Genomic DNA, 20,042 nt, shown 5'->3' on the forward strand with positions numbered 1-20,042 from the left:
ACCATGTGGGTAGGAGGAGGAGTTACAGGGGAAGAGGGGATGGAGAGGAGTAGAAGATAGGTGAAGATCGAAGGAGAGGAAAGAGAGAAGAGGTTCCAATTTCTCACTCTGGATGTTGAAGTCGCTGAGAAGGATAAGTGCGGACCCATCATCAGGGAAGTGCGAAACTAGTGTATCAAGCTCTTCCAGGAACTCACCAAGAGGGTCTGGTGGGCGATACACAACAGCAATGGTGAGCTTGATTGGATATGTGACAGAGACAGCATGGAACCCTAACCCTAACCATAATTGTAATCCAAGCCCTAAAACCTAACCTTTGACCCTAAAATTGAGGTCAATGTAGTAAAAGTTAATTAATTAATTAAAGTCAGTCAACATTGTCTAGTTTAACTATACTTGTGGGGACATTTGGTCCCCACAAGTATAGCTAAACAAGTAGACGCACACATACACACAACTACACTACATATTGGATTCCTGGAAATAACTACTGCCAATTCAATACTTGGGAGAGGAAGGGAATAGGTGTGTGTGTGTGTGTGTGTGTGTGTGTGTGTGTGTGTGTGTGTGTGTGTGTGTGTGTGTGTGAGAGAGAGAGAGAGATCCGTATTATCTGTGATGAATGACTAGTCTTCCTGGAGCCAGTGTTACCAGGATGGGAGTGTAACAGGAAGTGAGTCACACAGGGATCATGGTTAGCAGCAAACAAACCCCAGGATGACGGGTTCATGACCTCCTACACACCTCCCACCCACCTGCCCCGCCTCCCAAACTAACCACCACAGAAGACATTCATGTGTATACTATAACCTGACCACCACAGAAGACAACATTCATGTGTATACTACAACCTAACCACCACAGAAGACATTCATGTGTATACCAGAGCCATGTACATGTGTATACTAGAGCAATGTTCATGTATACTAGAGCCATGTTCATGTGTATACTAGAGCCATGTTCATGTGTATACCAGAGCCATGTTCATGTGTACTAGAGCCATGTTCATGTGTATACTAGAGCCATGTTCATGTATACTAGAGCCATGTTCATGTGTATACTAGAGCCATGTTCATGTATACTAGAGCCATGTTCATGTGTATACTAGAGCCATGTTCATGTGTATACTAGAGCCATGTTCATGTGTATACTAGAGCCATGTTCATGTGTATACTAGAGCCATGTTCATGTGTATACCAGAGCCATGTTCATGTGTACTAGAGCCATGTCCATGTGTACTAGAGCCATGTTCATGTATACTAGAGCCATGTTCATGTGTATACTACAGCCTCTTCACCTCCTGCTTTAGTAAGTGTCCTGGTTTTAATTTTACTCTGAACAGCACATCATCTGGAGGCGTGTCTCCATACAGTGTTATAATTCAGAGGAAATAATGTGCTTCATAAAGGCTGCAGTCGTTTGAAAATGCCCCCCCTCAGAAAGACGAAGGGGGCTAGGAGTATTCAGAACAAGGGGAGGAGCAGGGATGGTTGACCTCGCCTCGTCTTTATTAAACACTTTCACAACCTCGTCAAAACCAGACTAATTTATGAAAGCAATCTTCTTCTTTTTGTGCGCCAAAACAACAAACAAGGAAACCATAAAATAAACTGGATGTTTGTGTTGATTCAGGTCACCTCAGAGAGAGTGGATTTTATTAGTTTGAATTTTTCAACAAAAACAAAAAACAAAGCATCGTCAAGTGTCTTTCTCCTCAGTCCACGGTCACAGACTGCCTGTCAGGCAAGGAAATAACATTCATCTAGAATATAAAATGATTAAACTGTCATGTCACAAAAGGTAAGGGGAGGCAGGTATCTTATATATATATATAAGTATAAAAAAATAAATTAAAATGATCATATTTCACACGTGAGAGACAGATGCAAGGAAACCGTCCGTAGTACAGTTGAGTCAGGCATAGGGTGTGATTGGAAACTAGTGACGGCAGCTGACAGCAGACAAACATGGGAAATTATACAGTGGAGAAAAAAAAACTAAAAACAAAACAGGACTTCAAATCAAACCACGGAAATAGTGAGTTTGAAAATTGAACTTGAAACTATATGGTGTTAATATATCTCAATAACTCTTGCAGACAGAGGGGCGTGGCAGTGCATGGGTTCCATCTATCCCAGTCTTTTGATTGGACGATTGGAAGAACCAATGATTAACAAGAGAAGTGGGCAGGGGGGACAGGGGTGATAGAGAGGGGCGAGATTGAGAGAGGAGATTTATACACATATGCATAGGAGAGAGAGAGAGAGAGAGAGAGAGAGAGAGAACAGACTGATCATTGACCAAGTACAGACCACTTTATACATTTTACCTGTCCTCCCAGTTGTCCGTTCTTATAGTTGTGTTGTTTTCAAGCAGGGATGAACTCTTGTAAAGAGAATACATTTATTTATACATCTTGCTTTGTTTTTAAAATAGAGAATTTCACCCCCACCCCCTCCCCCCCTCCTTCCCTGGAGTCTGTGATCAAATCTGATCGGCCGCACTGCGGTAGGGTGTGTCCACCAGACCGGCCTGGGGGCGCCACGCGCACGTGCCTTACCCGACCGCGCACGTGCCTTACCCGACCGCGCACGTGCCTTACCCGACCGCGCACGTGCCTGACCCGACCGCGCACGTGCCTGACCCAACCGCTGGGGTCACAAAGTCTTCGCTAGCGGTCTGGCATTTGCACCTCAGTGCCTCCCTCCTCTTCCTCACCGATGAGTTCAGTGTCAATCTAAAACCGGTCAGCCAGCTGGACGGGGGTCAGGGGTTAAAGGACAAGGGTGGAGGGGGGGGGTCACTGGCAGAAGGGCGAGGCCGTAGGGTCGAAGCCCTTGAAAACGTCCTTGAGAGAGGCTTTGTCCTGCTCGCTGGCGGCGGCGTCCTGCTGGGCGGGGCTGTTCCCTCCGAAGGGGCTCCCCGAGCCGCTGGGCTTGCCTGCCTGCTTCACCAGGGTGAACAGCGTGGACACCGGGAGGTTGTGGACACCGGCAGGCGCCGCCTGCTCGGACGCCGCCCCCCCGCCCGGTGGGCCCTGCCCGGCCGAGGTGGCCCCGGCGGCGGCGCCCCCCTGGGCGGCGGAGGAAGGCGAGGGCGCAGGTTTGGGGCGTGGCCTGTTGTAGCTGTTGTAGCGGTCGGTGGGCTGCTCGCCGCTCTTCTCGTGCTCCGGCTGGTCCAGGGCCGACTTCCGGACAAATAGCGGCTCCTTGGACTTGGGCTTGGCCGCCGGCGGCTCCGCGGGCTTGGGCTCGCCGGGGGGGGTGCCTCCCCCACCGCCGCCGCCACCGCTGGGGCTCGCCGGTTTGCTAGTCCGGGGGTCGTACAGGCTGATGCTGCTCAGCACGCTGCTGCCCGCCGTTAGCCCCGCCCCCACGCCGCGCCCGGCCCCGCCCGCTGACAGCAGCCGCGGGTCGTAGGGGGCGATGGTTGTGGCGGCGACGGCGGCGGGTGGGGGGGAGGCCGAGGCGCCGGGCGTTGCCGCGACGGGGGCGGGGTGAGGGGGGAGAGAAGGGGGGGCGGGGCTCTCCGACGGCTGCTTCAGGGCGGACTTCTGGGGCTGGAGGCGGGGGTCCGCGGGGGCCTTGCGGGCCATGCGGGGGTCCAGCGGCTTGTCGGCGGGGAGGGAGGGGGGCAGCCCCAGCAGCGCTGGGGGAGGAGGCGCGGGGACGAGCGGAGGGGAGGGGCTCGAGTTGACCGTCTTGAGAATTCGAGACAGCAGTTCGAAGTCGGGCAGCGAAGAGGAGGAAGAAGAGGAGGAGGAGGAGGAGGAGGAGGAGGGGGGAGGGGGGGGCGCGGCCGCCAGCGCGGGGGGTTCCGAGGAGAGCGGCGGCGGCGCCGGCGGTACGGGCGGGAGGTGGTGCTGCTGGGGGCGGGAGAGGCGGGGGTCAAGGGCGGAGACGACAGGGGGGATGCCGGGCGGGAGGGGGAGGAGGTCCTGCTTGGGCGCGGGCAGGGGGAGGAGGTCCTCGGGGCTCCAGGTCACGGTCTTGGCGTAGGGTGGCAGGTGGAGCACGATGTCCTTCTTGATGTGGCTGAACTGCTGCAGCTGGCAGCGCGGGTCCCTCAGGGCCATGCCCATCAGAGGGTCCAGGGGGATGGGCACCGGCTTGTCCCTCAGCACCCTCTCCGTCTCCTCCTCCTCGGCGGCGGGCGGCGCCGTGAGCGGCGGGGGCTTGTAGACCAGCGGCGGCTCGGCTTTCGGGACGACCGGCGGCGCGGCGGTGGCCAGGCGAGCCAGGCGGGGGTCCGTGGGGGCGACCGCGGGGTTGCTGGGGGGTTCGGAGGAGGAGGAGGACTGGGAGGGGTCGGAGGAGCGGGCGAGCCGGGGGTCCCTGGCCAGACGGGGGTCGGCCGGTCGGGCGGGGGGGTGGTGGGGGGCCGGGGAGCCCTTCTGGAGGCGGGGGTCGCTGGGGGGGCCCTCGGCCTTGGCGGGGCCCTGGCTCTGCTGGCGCAGCGTCTTCAGGATGGAGGAGACGCTGCCGCCGCCGTCCTCGTCGTCGCTGGAGTACCAGTTAGCCGAGTCTCCTGAGAGAGAGAGAGAGAGGTGGATAAAGAGAGTGAGAGAAAGGGAGGGGAGGGAGAGGGAGGGTGGGTGGGAGTGAGAGAGAGGAGATAAAAAAATACAACGGAGAAAAAAAAGCAGAGAAAGAAAGTGATCAATGAAAAGTGCAGAAAAAAATGAAAAAAACAGCCATGCAGCTTCCTAAACAGTCACTTTATTGTCATGTTCCAACCAGCGCAAGACAGAGGACAAATACAAAGACCGCTAACTATATCTGTTTTAGAAATGCTTTCTCCTGTTTGCTCCAACTGACAACACCCAAAGTTCTGAGAACAACTCTCCCAACATCATAACTCACACAGCAACAGCGCCCCCTGGCGGTGGCGTGTCACTGCACTGGGAGAGTGCAGGACTGACAAGACGTACGGAGCAGGGAGAGAGGATTACAGGGAGAGAGGATAATGCAACTGGGGCCTAGAGGATGTTTACTCAACATCGAGGTCACCGCTAGGGTCAGCCCTCATGGTCCACATTTCCTGGACCAGAACCAGGAAGTACGTACGTAAGTACGTATGTACATACATACATACATACATACATACATACATACATACAAACAAACACACAAACACACACAAACACACACACACACACACACACACACACACAACCATAGAAGTCAGAGACCCTACAGATCCAGTTCCCCCTGGACATGAGAGAACACTGCTGTGTTAAAAACATAAAGGGACAGCTTCCTGCCTTTTCAAGTGGACCAGCGTTTCCCCTACCATTGCCTTGGAGGGGCGGCCTCCCCCCCCCCCAACGGGACACCCCAACCCTCCTGAAAGACCCCAAAAAACTGACTTTTAGATTGCTAACATTTTTAGCATAAGTCAATGGAGTTTAACATAACTACATAAGTAATGTAAGCTAGCTACAAAAAAACCCTAGGGGAAACACTGCGGACAATATCCAGCTGACTAAAGCCTGGACTAAATCCACGTCCAGGAAACTGTCCCTAACGATATGAGTCTTTGGCCGGTACAGAATGTCTCTGAACAGGCCTGGTTCCTCTCCAGAGAGAGAGAGGGATAGAGAGAGAACAGGCCTGGTTCCTCTCCAGAGAGAGAGAGGGATAGAGATAGAGAGAGAACAGGCCTGGTTCCTCTCCAGAGAGAGAGAGGGATAGAGATAGAGGGATAGAGAGAGAACAGGCCTGGTTCCTCTCCAGAGAGAGAGAGGGATAGAGATAGAGGGATAGAGAGAGAACAGGCCTGGTTCCTCTCCAGAGAGAGAGAGGGATAGAGATAGAGGGATAGAGAGAGATAGAGAGAGAACAGGCCTGGTTCCTCTCCAGAGAGAGAGAGGGATAGAGAGAGAGGGATAGAGAGAGATAGAGAGAGAACAGGCCTGGTTCTTCTCCAGAGAGAGAGAGGGATAGAGAGAGAGGGATAGAGAGAGATAGAGAGAGAACAGGCCTGGTTCCTCTCCAGAGAGAGAGAGAGGGATAGAGATAGAGGGATAGAGAGAGATAGAGAGAACAGGCCTGGTTCTTCTCCAGAGAGAGAGAGGGATAGAGAGAGAGGGATAGAGAGAGATAGAGAGAGAACAGGCCTGGTTCCTCTCCAGAGAGAGAGAGGGATAGAGAGAGAGGGATAGAGAGAGATCGAGAGAGAACAGGCCTGGTTCCTCTCCAGAGAGAGAGAGGGATAGAGATAGAGGGATAGAGAGAGATAGAGAGAGAACAGGCCTGGTTCCTCTCCAGAGAGAGAGAGGGATAGAGATAGAGGGATAGAGAGAGATAGAGAGAACAGGCCTGGTTCTTCTCCAGAGAGAGAGAGGGATAGAGATAGAGGGATAGAGAGAGATAGAGAGAGAACAGGCCTGGTTCCTCTCCAGAGAGAGAGAGGGATAGAGATAGAGGGATAGAGAGAGATAGAGAGAGAACAGGCCTGGTTCCTCTCCAGAGAGAGAGAGGGATAGAGATAGAGGGATAGAGAGAGATAGAGAGAACAGGCCTGGTTCTTCTCCAGAGAGAGAGAGGGATAGAGATAGAGAGAGAGGGATAGAGAGAGATAGAGAGAGAACAGGCCTGGTTCTTCTCCAGAGAGAGAGGGATAGAGATAGAGAGAGAGGGATAGAGAGAGAGAGAGAGAGGGATAGAGATAGAGAGAGAGAGGGATAGAGAGAGATAGAGAGAGAGGGGGATAGAGAGATAGAGAGAGAGGGGGATAGAGAGAGATAGAGAGAGAGAGAGAGAGAGAGGGATAGAGATAGAGAGAGAGAGGGATAGAGAGAGATAGCGAGAGAGAGAGAGAGAGGGATAGAGATAGAGAGAGAGGGAGAGATGAGAGAGAGAGGGATAGAGAGAGAGAGAGAGAGGGATAGAGATCGAGAGAGAGGGATAGAGAGAGATAGAGAAAGAGAGAGAGAGAGAGAGAGAGAGAGGGATAGAGAGAGAGAGAGAGAGAGAGAGAGAGAGAATAGGCCTGGTTCTTCTCCAGAGACAGAGAGGGATAGAGAGAGAGATAGAGAGAGAGAGAGAGAGAGAGAGAGAGGGGGGGGGATAGAGAGAGAGAGAGAGAGAGAGAGAGAGAGAACAGGCCTGGTTCTTCTCCAAGAGAGCGAGGAATAACTGGAACCACGCGGTTGGGGGCTGTCAGTCAAAGCCTCAGTACACATGAGATACACGGTGTGTAAAACTTCCAACCGTTCTACACTTGCTAAGTAAACAAGTGTTCACTAAGCATACTTCTCTGGGTGTGTTTATATGTCGTCTGTATCTATGCAGCACAGTCTTTCTGCGTTTGCATTGGCAGTGTTTACACTATGAGGCTGAGGAGAGTTTGTTTTTGTCTGTGTAGAATTTATGCATGAGGTGGTCGGCCAAGTTCCTCTGGTGTGTGTGCTGGACTTTGAGAAGTGCTTCTGTTGTCACGCTTGGCATGGACCTGAAAAAATATCTATTGAGCCGGTATCTGTATGTTTTTGCAGTCTTTTCTGTTAACCCAGTATGTTCATGTGTGTGTGTGTTTGTGTGTGTGTATATTTGTGTGTGTGTGTGTGTGTGTGTGCGTGTATATGTATGTGTGTGTGTGTGTATGTATGTGTCTGTGTGTGTGCGTGTATGTGTGTGTATGTGTGCGTGCATGTACAGTAGGACCCCACTCATCCGAACTTCAGAGATCCGAACCTCCCGGTCTACCGGACAGGCTTAAAAAACTTTTTTTTTGTTTTAGCCTGCTATCTGGTTACTGGTGGGATTTTCATTACAGTATTGTATCCTACTGTGAATAAAAACAGAACTGTATGTAGACCTACATGTTGCCTGTAGGCTGTAGCCTACTGTCACGTTTCATTTCTTCTAATGACGAGCGCAAAACGCAAACGAGTCTGCTGCGCGAGAGCTGCATTCCTTGGTAGCCAGAAAGCGCGTCAGCAACCTGAAGCAGCATCGAGTCATTTTTCGTTCCCAGTTAATGGACTTCAGGAACACAGATGTGTTCTAAGCATGTAGATAAGCCTACTAGGCCTACTGTATTTGTTAAATAATAGCCTACAGCCGAGGCCACGTTAGCCTACATCGGTTGTTTTAGAGACTTTCTTTTAGGCTACAATAGCCTAAGACACGACAACTTGTCTGTCATTTCATTTATTTATTTATTTATTATCATTTGCTCTAATTGTTCTAATGTTGGGTTGTTTTTAGGCTATACCATTTTGTTCTGCGAATACAGTAGCCTATCGATGCAGCGTATAGGCCTCATTTGAGAATAAAGTACTGTATTTGATCAAAGCACGCACTCAAGTGGAAATTCGGTTATTTTATTATAGGCTACTGTAGGTCTATTATAGGCTAGGCTATATGAGTTTAGTTGGGTATTTGATTGCAATTTTGATGCATTTTCACAAGTAATTAAGGGTATTTATTGGTCTATTATGAGTATATGAAACAAGTATACCACTTATTGAATTTGGTGCATTTTAACATAAGTTTCAGTCATCCAGACATTTCAGAGATACGAACGATCTTCGGTCCCGTTGGGTTCGGATAAGTGGGGTCCTACTGTATATGCATGTGTGTGTGTGTATATGTGTGTGTATATGCGTGTATAGTATGTATATGTGTTTGTGTGTGTACATATGTGTGTGTGTGTATATGTGTGTGTGAGTGTGTGTGTGTGTGAGTCTGGTACCTTCCGTGTCTCTCTCCCCGGCCCCCTCGGCCAGCCTGCGTCTCTCCTCCTCCTCCTGCTGCTTCTGCTGGATCCTCATGAACAGAACCCTCTGGGCCGGGGGCAGGAAGTCGGGCACGCCCATCCCTGGCTGCTGATTGGCTGAGCCGCCGTTGGCTGGACCATCGGGCCCGCCCATGGAGCCGGACGACGGGTCGCTGAAGTTCCCCCCGGCCCGCTTGTCATCCATCCCTCCGAAGCCCTGGAAGTCATCGCCTGAGACGGGAACAGGAAGTGGATGAGTCATTCAGTCGGCTATAGTTCATCTGCTATCCAATTCAACCATTTAAACCAGATCCTGACAACACAATTGGACACCTTGCCTATATGATACACTCTTTTCTATTCTATTCTCTATTCTGTGATCTATTCTATTCTCTATTCTGTTCATCTGTGCTGATTACGTCTTGTTCCGTTGCTCACCTTCCTCCAGCACCCCCTCCATCTTCATGCCCTGCTGCTGGTTGAAGAAGCTGTCAAAGAAGTTCCCCCCGGGGCCGCCAGGTCCGGGCGGCATCATGCCCCCGAGGGGCGGCCCGTCACCTTGGCCGAAGCCTGGCATCATGGGGGGTCCGGGGCCCATGGGCGGGGGGCACTGGTTCATGCCCGGCCCCATGTTCTGCATGTCAGGGGACATCATGCCAGGGTGCCCTGGAGGTGGGGGCCCGGGGAAGCGGGGTGGGGGGCCACCGGGGGCCCCCTGGGGTCCGGGGGCGCCGGCCTGAGCCTGGGTGGAGCCTGGGGTTTGACTCCTGGGGAGGGACAGAGAGTCTGGAGGTCAGCAAGCCCAGTCTGAGAGCAACCCTTACAGTTCTACTACAGACCCTTTCATGGAACATTCACATTCCAAACAGTAACACCACTTTGGTCTGCCCCAACATCCGGTCTGCTGTGACGACAACCAGTTAGCGAACGTTAGCGGAGGTAACTAACTAGCTAGCTAATGTTAAAAACGACAAGCAGCTATTTCTTGAGCCTTCCAAAGGCCGAACAGTCAAGATATGTAAATCCTACCACCAAACAACAAGGTCTCGAAGTTAATTTGGACATTTTGCTATGCGACTTGCTAGCGCTTGACTATTATTGCCGATTTTTTGGTTTGTTTGCTGCATCAGCTGACACACCGGAAGTTTACTTGGACCAAGTCGTTGCTCTAGAGACCGAAGATTAATTTGAAAGGGTCTATAGACGATGTCCATCTGGAGTTATCATATTCCTACAATCTACACACAGAAATTTCCTACATTCCACACACACACATTAATACAAACACACACACACACACACGCACACACACAGAATATCTCCCAGGCTTACCTGACGGCCAGCTTCTGAGCCAGCTGTCCGGTGGGCTGCACCTTGATCTCAAACAGGGAGGGGATCTTCTTCCCTCCGCCGCCCCCACAAGGAGGTGGGGGGCCCATGGGGGGCGGGGGGCCGTTAAGGTTCGGGGGCCCCTGGTACGGTCCACCGCCATCCTGGCAGGGCGGAGGGGGACCGGGGCAGGGTCCGGGACTGGAGATGGGGCCTGGGCCCGGGGGGCCGTTGGGGGGCATGGGGCCACCCTGGAGGGGTCCCGGGGGGCCAAAGTCTCCCCCGGAGGGCCCGAAGTCCCCGGGGCCGGAGTTGTCAGGTGGGCCCGGTCTCGGAGGGGTGGGGAGGAGCCCCACCCCGGGAGGGGGCTTGGGGAGGGGGTTGATCCCCTGCTTCTTCAGCTCTTCCACCTCCTTCTCGTCCTCCGCTCCCGCCTCGGCGTCCTCCGCCAGCATCTGCAGAGAGGAAGAGAGAGAGAGAGAGAGAGGAAGAGGAAGAAAGACAAAGAGGGGGATAGAGAAAGAGAGAAGATAAGAGAGCTGTAACTGCTTAACGGTGAGACACAAAGTACAGTATGGGAGAAAAGCATGGAGAAAAGAGACATCGAGAGAAAGAGAGAGAGGGATAGAGAGGGAGAGGGGGGGATAGAGAGGGATAGAGAGGGAGAGAGAGAGAGAGAGAGAGAGGGATAGAGAGAGAGGGATAGAGAGAGAGAGAGAGGGATAGAGATAGAGAGGGAGAGAGAGAGGGATAGAGAGAGAGAGAGAGAGGGATAGAGAGAGAGAGAGAGACAGGAGGCCTCACCTTGTTGAGAAGCTCCTGTGTGTCGTCAGTGAGCGCCTCGTGAGAGAACATGCACTCGTCTCCGTTGACGCAGTTCCCCGTGGTGTGGAAGAGCTTGCAGGGGAAATCACGTACCACCAGTCAAGGAACCAACACAGGGTCTCTAGACATACGACTGAGTTATCTTAGGAGGAGCACAACACTAAGTCTATATAGCCTACAACCTGAGGCTTCTTTACGCGTTAGCTGTAGCGTTAGCTGAAGACACATCTCAGTGTCTGGCACAGTATGTCCCTGTGAGACGCCGTAGAGGTGACAGCGGAGCATCAAAGGATATCATGCATGTAGGGGCAGTTCTCAGCCCGCGCGCAGAAGCCAGTGATGTAGAACTTGCAAAGCTCTTTCTTCTTGGGCAGCTCAATGTCATGGCTGAAGTTGCAGTGATCCCCCTGGAAAGATCAAAACGAGAGAGAGAGACCAGTGAAGTCTAGGGCACATACAGGAAGTCTCTCCCATCTGGGTGCAGGGGTTGTCGTCGTGTCGGTGTACTTACCCAGGTGCAGCGGCCCTCAATGTAGTACTTGCAGATGGCCTTTCCCTTCTTGTCCTGGTGCTTGTCATGGTCGTTCCTCCTGGGTCCTCCTCCTCCTCCTCCATCCTGCACAGCAGACAGACCGACAGAGACAGGCGGCGTGAGACAGACAGACAGACAGACAGACAGGTCAGACAGACAGACAGACAGACAGACAGGACAGGACAGACAGGTCAGATAGACAGACAGACAGGTCAGACAGGACAGACAGGTCAGATAGATAGACAAACAGACAGACAGGTCAGTCAGACAGACAGACAGGTCAGACAGACAGACAGACAAACAGACAGGTCAGACAGACAGGTCAGACAGACAGGTCAGACAGACAGGTCAGACAGACCTACCAGGCTCACAGCAGATAAGATAAGCAGCAGGCCGTTATCTCTGGGTTGTGCCAAACCCCCTACCAACACACTGGATGAATGTTGAGGCTTCTAGTCAATAAAGTATCCAGCTACACTGCAGTTAGAAGTGGGTTTTCTAGGTTAGGACCAGGGTGAATCTGCTGGTTGGAGGTCAGTTAGAAGTGGGTTTTCTAGGTTAGGACCAGGGTGAATCTGCTGGTTGGAGGTCAGTTAGAAGTGGGTTTTCTAGGTTAGGACCAGGGTGAATCTGCTGGTTGGAGGTCAGTTAGAAGTGGGTTTTCTAGGTTAGGACCAGGGTGAATCTGCGGGTCAGAGGTCAGTTGTTATCACTTGTGCTGTTGTTCTCTCCGACAGTTGAAAACTGTAATCATTGAATTTATTTATATTGTCAAAACTAATTAAAACCACCCGATATCAGATTGTTTCACTGAGCCATAGCGTCCTAATAGCGTCCTACTTCAATGACTCATCCCTACCTGACTCGATGACTCATCCCTACCTGACTCGATGACTCATCCCTACCAGGTGGCCTGGCTGTTGTTATTCCTGCGTTTCTGCCTGTGCCGTCAATAGCGCCCTGTGCTCTTGCTCCGCCCCCCCGTGCCTTATATGGCTCTGCCCATTCGTTTGTAAACAAGTCTCTTATCTTGCCATCTAGCGGAATTTACTGGTAAAATAAAACCACTGAACAGGTTTCCCTCATTCCTAGACCGCGATCCTAGACCAGCATGTAGGGCTGTTAAGTGAGGATCTGAGGTGCGAGGTCTGATCCTAGACCAGCATGTAGGACTCTTAAGTAAGGATCTGAGCTGCGAGGTCTAATCCTTGACCAGCATGTAGGGCTGTTAAGTGAGGATCTGAGGTGCGAGGTCTGATCCTAGACCAGCATGTAGGGCTGTTAAGTGAGGATCTGAGGTGCGAGGTCTGATCCTAGACCAGCATGTAGGGCTGTTAAGTGAGGATCTGAGGTGCGAGGTCTGATCCTAGACCAGCGTGGTAGGGCTGTTCTCTGCTGCTCTGCTCACCCCCATCTCCATGTCTCCATTGTTGTCCTCATCGTGACCCTGGTCTCCTCCTCGGCCACGCCCCCGATTTCGACCCCTGCCCCGGTTCATGCCACGCCCACCCTTCCCTCGGCCCCGCCCTCGACCGCCTTTACCACCTGAGGGAGCAGGGAAGAGAGAGGTGGAGGTGGAAGAGAGGGAGAGGAGAAAAGAGGGGAATGGAGAGAGTAGAGGAGAAAGATAGAGGGTTAGTAATCACTGAGCAGCAGGTACAACTGGTAAATGGTAAATGGACTGCACTTATATAGCGCTTTTATCCAAAGCTCTTAACAATGAATTCACCCATTCACACCCATTCACACACCAATGGCGGCAGCTGCCACCTAAGGCGCTAGCCTGCTCACTGGGAGCAATTTGGGGTTCAGTATCTTTCCCAAGGACACTTCGACATCAGGAGGAGCCGGGATTCGAACCGCCGACCCTACGATCATTAGACGACCCGGTCTTCCTCCCGAGGTACAGCAGCCCCAACTGAACAAGAAAGGCACTTGTTTGTATGTTGAGCTACGGGAGAGGCCGGGGGCAGGGAGGAGGCCAGCTCCTGGTCGACCTCACTCATCAGTCAGCTCACCTCGTCCTCTGTCTTTGACCTTCCTGAACTGGTTGACGTCTTTGTAGTCGTCATAGTCATCATCTCCCATGTTGTCATAATCGTCATCTCCGTAATGCTGTAACACACCATTAGCAAACCAGATTGGCGACATTTAACCAGTAACACTAATGGGTAGAAGAAAAGGTGGGATCACACGTAGTGAGATGAGTTTAATACTGACACTATGTTTCAAAAGAGTGACAGAGTGTATAGACGTGCTTCATAGATGCGTGGTTGGAGGTCTGTGGCTGTGTCTATAACTCTAGTAGTAGTCTGTGTGGTAGGAGGTTTGTGGTTGTGTCTATAACTCTAGTAGTAGTCTGTGTGGTAGGAGGTTTGTGGTTGTGTCTATAACTCTAGTAGTAGTCTGTGTGGTAGGAGGTTTGTGGTTGTGTCTATAACTCACCTCCATGTCGTCTCCTCCGTACATCCCTTCTCCATCATCATTCTCTCCTCCCATCTTCCCTCCTCCTCCTCCTCCTCCTCCTCCTCCTCCTCCTCTTCCTCCTCCTCCTCCTCTCCCTCGACCTCTCCCACCTCTCCCCCCTCTCATACCGCCTCGGCCACGCCCTCTCTGGTTCTTCATGCGACCTTTGCCCCCTACGGAGAAGAGAGAAGCAGGGACAAGACGGTCAGCACTTTGAATCAGCAGCCCCTCCACCTCCGCCCGGTAACAAGACTAGTAAGGGCCGTCCAATCACCTCTGGCCCCTGTTTTGCTACCTCGGCCCCCGCGGTTGTTGGCTCGCTCCCCTCCGCCCCCACCCCCGCCCTCCTTGGCCTTGCGGTACTGGTTGAGCTCCTTGGCGAAGTCGTCGTAGTCTTCATCGACCATGTCCTCGTCCTCCTCTGCTTCGAAGTTGTCCTCTTCGTAGTCGTCGTACCCCCCGTAGCCCCCTTGCTTCTCCATCTTCATGTAGCTGCCGCCACCCTTTTTGGGCATGGGCCCCCCGTGACCCGAGGTGGGGGGGGGCGGGTAGCCACTATGAGACTGGGGTTGAAGTGAAAAATAGTTAATTTTCCACAAGGACAGTAGTGTAGCAAACATTTGCCATTTCAGAAATGACTGAAAGACTGGACGTTGACAGTAATGTTTGAAGGCCATATGAAACAACTTTATTGTCCAACCCATGGTTGTAAATTAGTTTGGTCTCATCACAGGGGTATAATGACAGCATAAATAAGCAGCATATTCACTCACATTCCACTATAACAAATAGACAAAGTGTGGTAGCAAATACACTAGGGGGTAAATATGTTGCAAGGCGAATCCACAGGGGGGCTCTTCCACAGGGGGGCTTACCGAGGGAGGGTACTGAGGGCTGTACTCCCTGTACTTCCTCTTCTCACTAGGGCTGTAGTCTGAGTCATCACTGAAGTCGGAGTGGTCGTCACTGGACGACGCATGGCGCTGGAACACAGAGAGAGGGAGAGTGAGCCATTTATCACAAGGACATCTCAAGAGAGGAATGACAGGGCATCTCCAGTCTGAGTTGTAGAGCGAGCACAAACGCTGACTTTGTGTTTGGATTTGCGTCTCTTCTTGGCCCTCCTCTTCTCCTTCTCGCGCTCCCGCTCTTTCTTCCTCTTCCTCTTGCGGCGGTGGGCCTTGTCGTCGTCCGACGCGCTGGCGTGGCGCTCCCTGCTCCGCCGCCGTTTCTCCGGGGCCGGCGGCTCGTCTCCTCCCCCGCCCGGGGCCGCGCCACCCTCCTCCTCTCCTCCTCCTCCTGCTGCAGCTGCTACTGCTGCTGCTCCTCCTGCGCTGGGCTCCTCCTCCTCTACCTCCCCCCCATCGTCCTCCAGCTCGCCCTCCTCCAGCTCGCCCTCCTCGCGCCTGCAGACAGACCAACACGACATCCGCACAACAACACATCAGTACATTGACCCCATCCACATTATATATAAACACGGGCTGTAGCTCTCCACCCCAGGCTCCTTGGACAGCTTTATTGCATTGAGAAACGTTAAGATTGGAAATCATTAAAGATAATCAGAGCACTTTTCCTGGGGAGCAGTCGAGAGGATTGAATGAGTCATGGTTCAGGTGGCTGACACCGGCAGTTAAAGTGGGATCATTTCTATTTCAGAGAACCCCCTCCCTATGGTGTCTCACAGGGACATACTTTACCAGGCCTAGAATTTTATAGAGTGGAGTGATTTTGTGACGTTGTGACACCTCGGGGTCAGCTCAGCTGGGTGCACCCCTTTGACCCCGTCTGAAACACAGCTGGGTTTGTACATATTCTTAAGCACGGGGTTAAACATTAACCACCATTACTCAACCAAAAAACCCTTAACTCCGCCAACTTCCAACACACTGGACATCACCCGGATGTGTGATATAACAGCCTAGGGCAGTGGGTTGCTGTGAGTTGTTTGTAGATTGTGTAAGATGATATTACATGACTGGCTGGATCTCTGGGTGACCTCCAGGGAGGCTGGTTGGGCCGATACTCTGCTGTTTCAACAGGGGACCAGGTCAATGGACGCTCCCCTGCTACTCAGCTGTACAAGTGACCAGTAACAGATAGTTGAGGGGCTGGGACAGGGGTTTCAGAGGCAGGGGGGGGTTCTATGTAACAGAGGTAGAAGGAGAAAGCGAGCAGAGGAGAGAGAGAGCAATAGATAGAAGGGAGGAGAGAGACCAACTGAGGGAGAAAGGCACACACTGTGAGGGTTTGGTAAGACCCACATTAATAAGCAGTACTGAGATCCAGGGTCAGAGTCAATCAAAACAAGAGAGCCTAATAGAACTATGGGCATGAAGTGTTTCTTGGAAGACATGCGGCCATTACTGGCACATACTAGCTAAACAAACAACCTCTAACTCACTTGGTGCACACCAAACCACATCCTCTGCAAGCAAACAAGGCCTGGCTTCCTTTGACAGAAATAAACTGCTTATCCAAGCCCGACAAAACCACCAGTTCGCTAGATAACAGTAGGTGACTCGGAGACCATGCAAACTGATCCTTACTATGGGCTATTCAGCACAGATGGCCAGAGACAACAGGCACACTGTAGAATACTGCTCTTTCACAGCCTGTGTGCGCCACAAAACAGTACAGTAGTACAACTACGCTAGCCCACAAAACAGTACAGTAGTACAACTACGCTAACCTGCAATATCTAGCCCCACCAGGACCACGGCAGACGCACACACAGGTCTTTCACCACACACACACACACACACACACAGGTCTTTCACCACACAAACACACACACACACTCACTCACACACACACACACACACACACATACACAGGTCCTTCACCACACACAAGAAGGCCTTTCATGGTGAGAGGAGTGGGCTTCTATGGCCGGACAGACGGGCGGGCGGGCAGACAGACGGGCAGACAGACAGACGGACAGACAGACGGGCAGACAGACGGACGGGCAGACAGACAGACAGACGGGCGGGCAGAGACAGACGGGGGGGCAGACAGACAGACGGACAGGTGGGCAGACAGACAGACAGGCGGGCAGACAGACAGATAGACGGGCGGGAGGGGCAGAGACAGACAGACAGACGGGGGGGCAGATAGACAGACAGACGGGCGGGCAGGCAGACAGAGCGTGGGGGAGTGGGAATAAGCTGTGAAAACTAAAGCGTGTACTGACGCTGCAGCTGACTGCTGCTCTTCTTCCCTCCTACCACCCTGCCACATTAGAATAGAAAGTTGATTTGCCACGTGTAACAAGTATGGGTACAGGTACATTAAAATGCTTGTAATCACCTGTCCTTACAGTAACTTATCAGTACTAATCAGTTCCTCATTCCAGTACTCGGCTACACATTTTAAAGTTCCCAAACTGGGAAGTAACTGTAAGAACCGTTGTCTAGCAGTATCATCCTCATCTACTTATCCCATCCGATCATGGATGATTCGGTTCATATGAACCCTGGCTGGACTGAGGACATGATACAGGGCCCCTGAAGATTTTCCACAGGCCAGATTCCAGCCATACTGTGCATCAGAGAGGCGTCTCTGGGGCCACGAGCCTAGCCGTCTCCAGACATGTTTACCGAGCTTGGAGGAGTCGTGGTGAATGTCGCACACACCAGCTTAAAGTAATGTGATGTAGGCCTACTTTGTCAACAAAGTTAGGGAATTTATGAATTCACTTGTTGTTCACCTTTCACTTGTTAAAGTATTATCTATTGTATTGTACTAACAATCCCACACAACTGCTGGCAAATAGGCCTACAGCTTATATAATAAAATTGATAGCACGGTAGGCTACTCGGTACAGTGGGCTCTGATGACGTCTCCTACAGACAACACAGTACCCCTACACGTTCAACAGTGTTCAGCTTGATTTCCTCATGCACTGACTGGACACACCCAATCAACGCTCCAGTAGTTAGGGGATGTGAGAGCTCACTTCATTCAACAATTTCACTCAACTGTAGAATCAAATACCTTATATTAATATAACTCATGCATAATTACGTATTTACAGCGCTGATCTCAAATGCTTTCAGAAGGATAACAAATAGGCAATGTTCTATTAAGATGAAGTCCTAAAAAACATGGGCCGACATCAAAAATATGTGCAGTACTTACAGTAAGATGCTCTCATCATATTTTGGCACTCAATGGTGTTACCATTTCCCAGCTATTGGGATATAGACCCCTACTAATGGGTGTTTGTGAAGTGAGGTTAACTGGATATAGGGGGTAGCAGCAGACATACATGGCAGGCAGGGAGTTAGATAGAAGTGGGGCATTTGTGTTTGACTTCACTTTTTACTTCTGGAATGCTTTGCAAACGTTCAACAGAGTTCTGGGACTTGGTGGGCGTTTGGGACAACAACCTAAGATGGCTGACTCATCTGTCCTGCTAGGGGGAGGAGAGGGGTTAACACAATTATGAAGACACAAGGCAGTTGACAAAAATAATAAACGATTATGCATTCAATAAGGAAAATGCATTAGGTAGGTACATAGTAGTGTGCACAAGTCTCCAAATATGGACCCTGTCAAGTTCAAGAACCCCCTCCCCCCGTTGTTGCATGTTAGTCCATTGAGGGAGAGAAAATGTAATAAAAGTTTCAAAGAGATTAAAACTATGGGCGGTTACCAAGTCTACAACAGTGTTAGCTAATGACGCAGAATTTGTCGAGATTGCTCGGCAAACTAGCTGAGTAAACTAGACTAGGCGAGTTAGCTAGCTAGCAGTCACCTCCCCCACCCCACCATGACTAAAAAATTGTTTACTGCGTAGCTAGCTAATGTTAGCTAACTTCCCTAGCTAGCTTGCTAGTTAGCTGGGTCCTAATAAAATATAACTTTCACGATGTCTCACGGGCAATTAAGCAGGCTATTTTCTGTGTAATAGTTACCCAGACTTGAATATACCTATAAGTCGATTACTCGGTGGGAAAATTGAATAATTTGTCGAAGATAATGAATAGGCGGGCACGGCTAGCCAAGAAGTAGCCTAGCTAGTTGGCTAAGATTAGCTTGCTAGCTGATTGTCCTTTTTCTCGGCTAGCTGGGGAAATTACAGTTTACAACATCTGCTGTTAATTGGCATTCAGAGGTTTTCATTTATATTAATGAAATTAATGATTAGCTGGTGAATAGTAGACAGTGGTGGACAATTAGCTAGCAAGCACTTCATAGCCTCTTCTTTAGATGGTGCAACTTTGCTGGAACAGTTAGACCTTATGGTCACTTTTCTTCGTGGACAAATCGCTGTTATAATATTATTCCAGGTTCATGTTTGACTTTCCACTTTGCGTTGAGCATCGGTTCAACATGGCGTTCGTTACCTCTGTACTTGTTCCCCAGAAAAAGTCGACTTTAATCCCTTTGAAAGAAAAAAGGAAAAAGAACCCCTGTGCTTATATCTAAAAAGCACAGGACAAATAAATAGTTTGGTAGAAATATGATTGTAGAATTACTCGACCTTTCATCAGTGAGAAGGCTGTTGTGTTCGTGGTTGGTTGTTGTTGGGGAGTTTGGATGGACAGTCATGCTTTCCACAGCCATTTCCTCTAGCTACACATTGAGGTGCAAAAAATTACAACTCGACACTGGATTCTACTGGCTTATGCGTCACTTCACTTGGATCTACTGGTTATTTGGTTTTAGGAAGAGTTTCAGTTCATAGTAGTCAATTCCCAACTAACAGTTGTAAGAGAAATATGTTGAATATGAGTCCTGAGGTTCTCCGTCCTACAGTTGCGCTGTGAAATGACAGCTCATTCACTAAAATGGCTGGCCGTCTTCTCCAAAGACTACTTGGAAGGGGCGGACTTTTCCGATGATTACGTCAGCACACATAACGTGCGCTGTTCGGTCCTCCGTTTTTCACGGAATTTACCGAAGTTACTTGGTCAACTGAAGTCGTCGATTGTCAAAGTAGACTGAGTGAAACCAACACATATGTATTGAGTATGCATGTCAGTAGTGACACAAAGAGAGGCTACAAGCCCAGCACATATACGTTTTTGAGAAATAATTATCAGTGATCATGTTCCTCACTCTCTAGATTCTTTAGTGACCCATACAACTTCGAATTGACATTTTACCCCTGTATTATATTTATTTATCCGCCTGATGTTTTTAGGGACGGATAATCTGA

General features: G+C 50.9%; 1 protein-coding gene across 1 annotated transcript; it reads right to left on the bottom strand.

Moving 5' to 3' along the window:
• Positions 1–1,705: 1,705 nt before the first annotated feature.
• zc3h4 (zinc finger CCCH-type containing 4) lies at positions 1,706–19,590 on the bottom strand. Its single transcript, XM_084446357.1, has 14 exons — positions 19,365–19,590; positions 14,967–15,282; positions 14,752–14,859; positions 14,151–14,439; positions 13,856–14,049; positions 13,429–13,522; positions 12,819–12,955; positions 11,390–11,494; positions 11,174–11,285; positions 10,858–10,967; positions 10,057–10,508; positions 9,163–9,491; positions 8,701–8,955; positions 1,706–4,527 (listed from the first exon to the last, which is right to left on the bottom strand). Exons 1-14 carry the CDS (start codon positions 19,445–19,447, stop codon positions 2,801–2,803), a joined length of 4,311 nt encoding a protein of 1,436 aa, XP_084302483.1. The 5' UTR covers positions 19,448–19,590; the 3' UTR covers positions 1,706–2,800.
• Between the last annotated feature and the right edge of the window lie 452 nt (positions 19,591–20,042).

The sequence above is a fragment of the Borostomias antarcticus genome, assembly GCF_949987555.1.
Source record: "Borostomias antarcticus genome assembly, chromosome: 1".
NCBI classification, from domain to species: domain Eukaryota; kingdom Metazoa; phylum Chordata; class Actinopteri; order Stomiiformes; family Stomiidae; genus Borostomias; species Borostomias antarcticus.

Excerpts from the sequence above, each read along its gene's own strand:
- zc3h4 (XM_084446357.1), bottom strand. The coding sequence starts at position 19,447 with ATGGCTGTGGAAAGCATGACTGTCCATCCAAACTCCCCAACAACAACC. Across the intron at positions 11,286-11,389 it reads TTGAGGGCCGCTGCACCTGG|GGGGATCACTGCAACTTCAG; the intron begins GTAAGTACACCG and ends TGATCTTTCCAG. Across the intron at positions 4,528-8,700 it reads CGGGGAGAGAGACACGGAAG|GAGACTCGGCTAACTGGTAC; the intron begins GTACCAGACTCA and ends TCTCTCTCTCAG.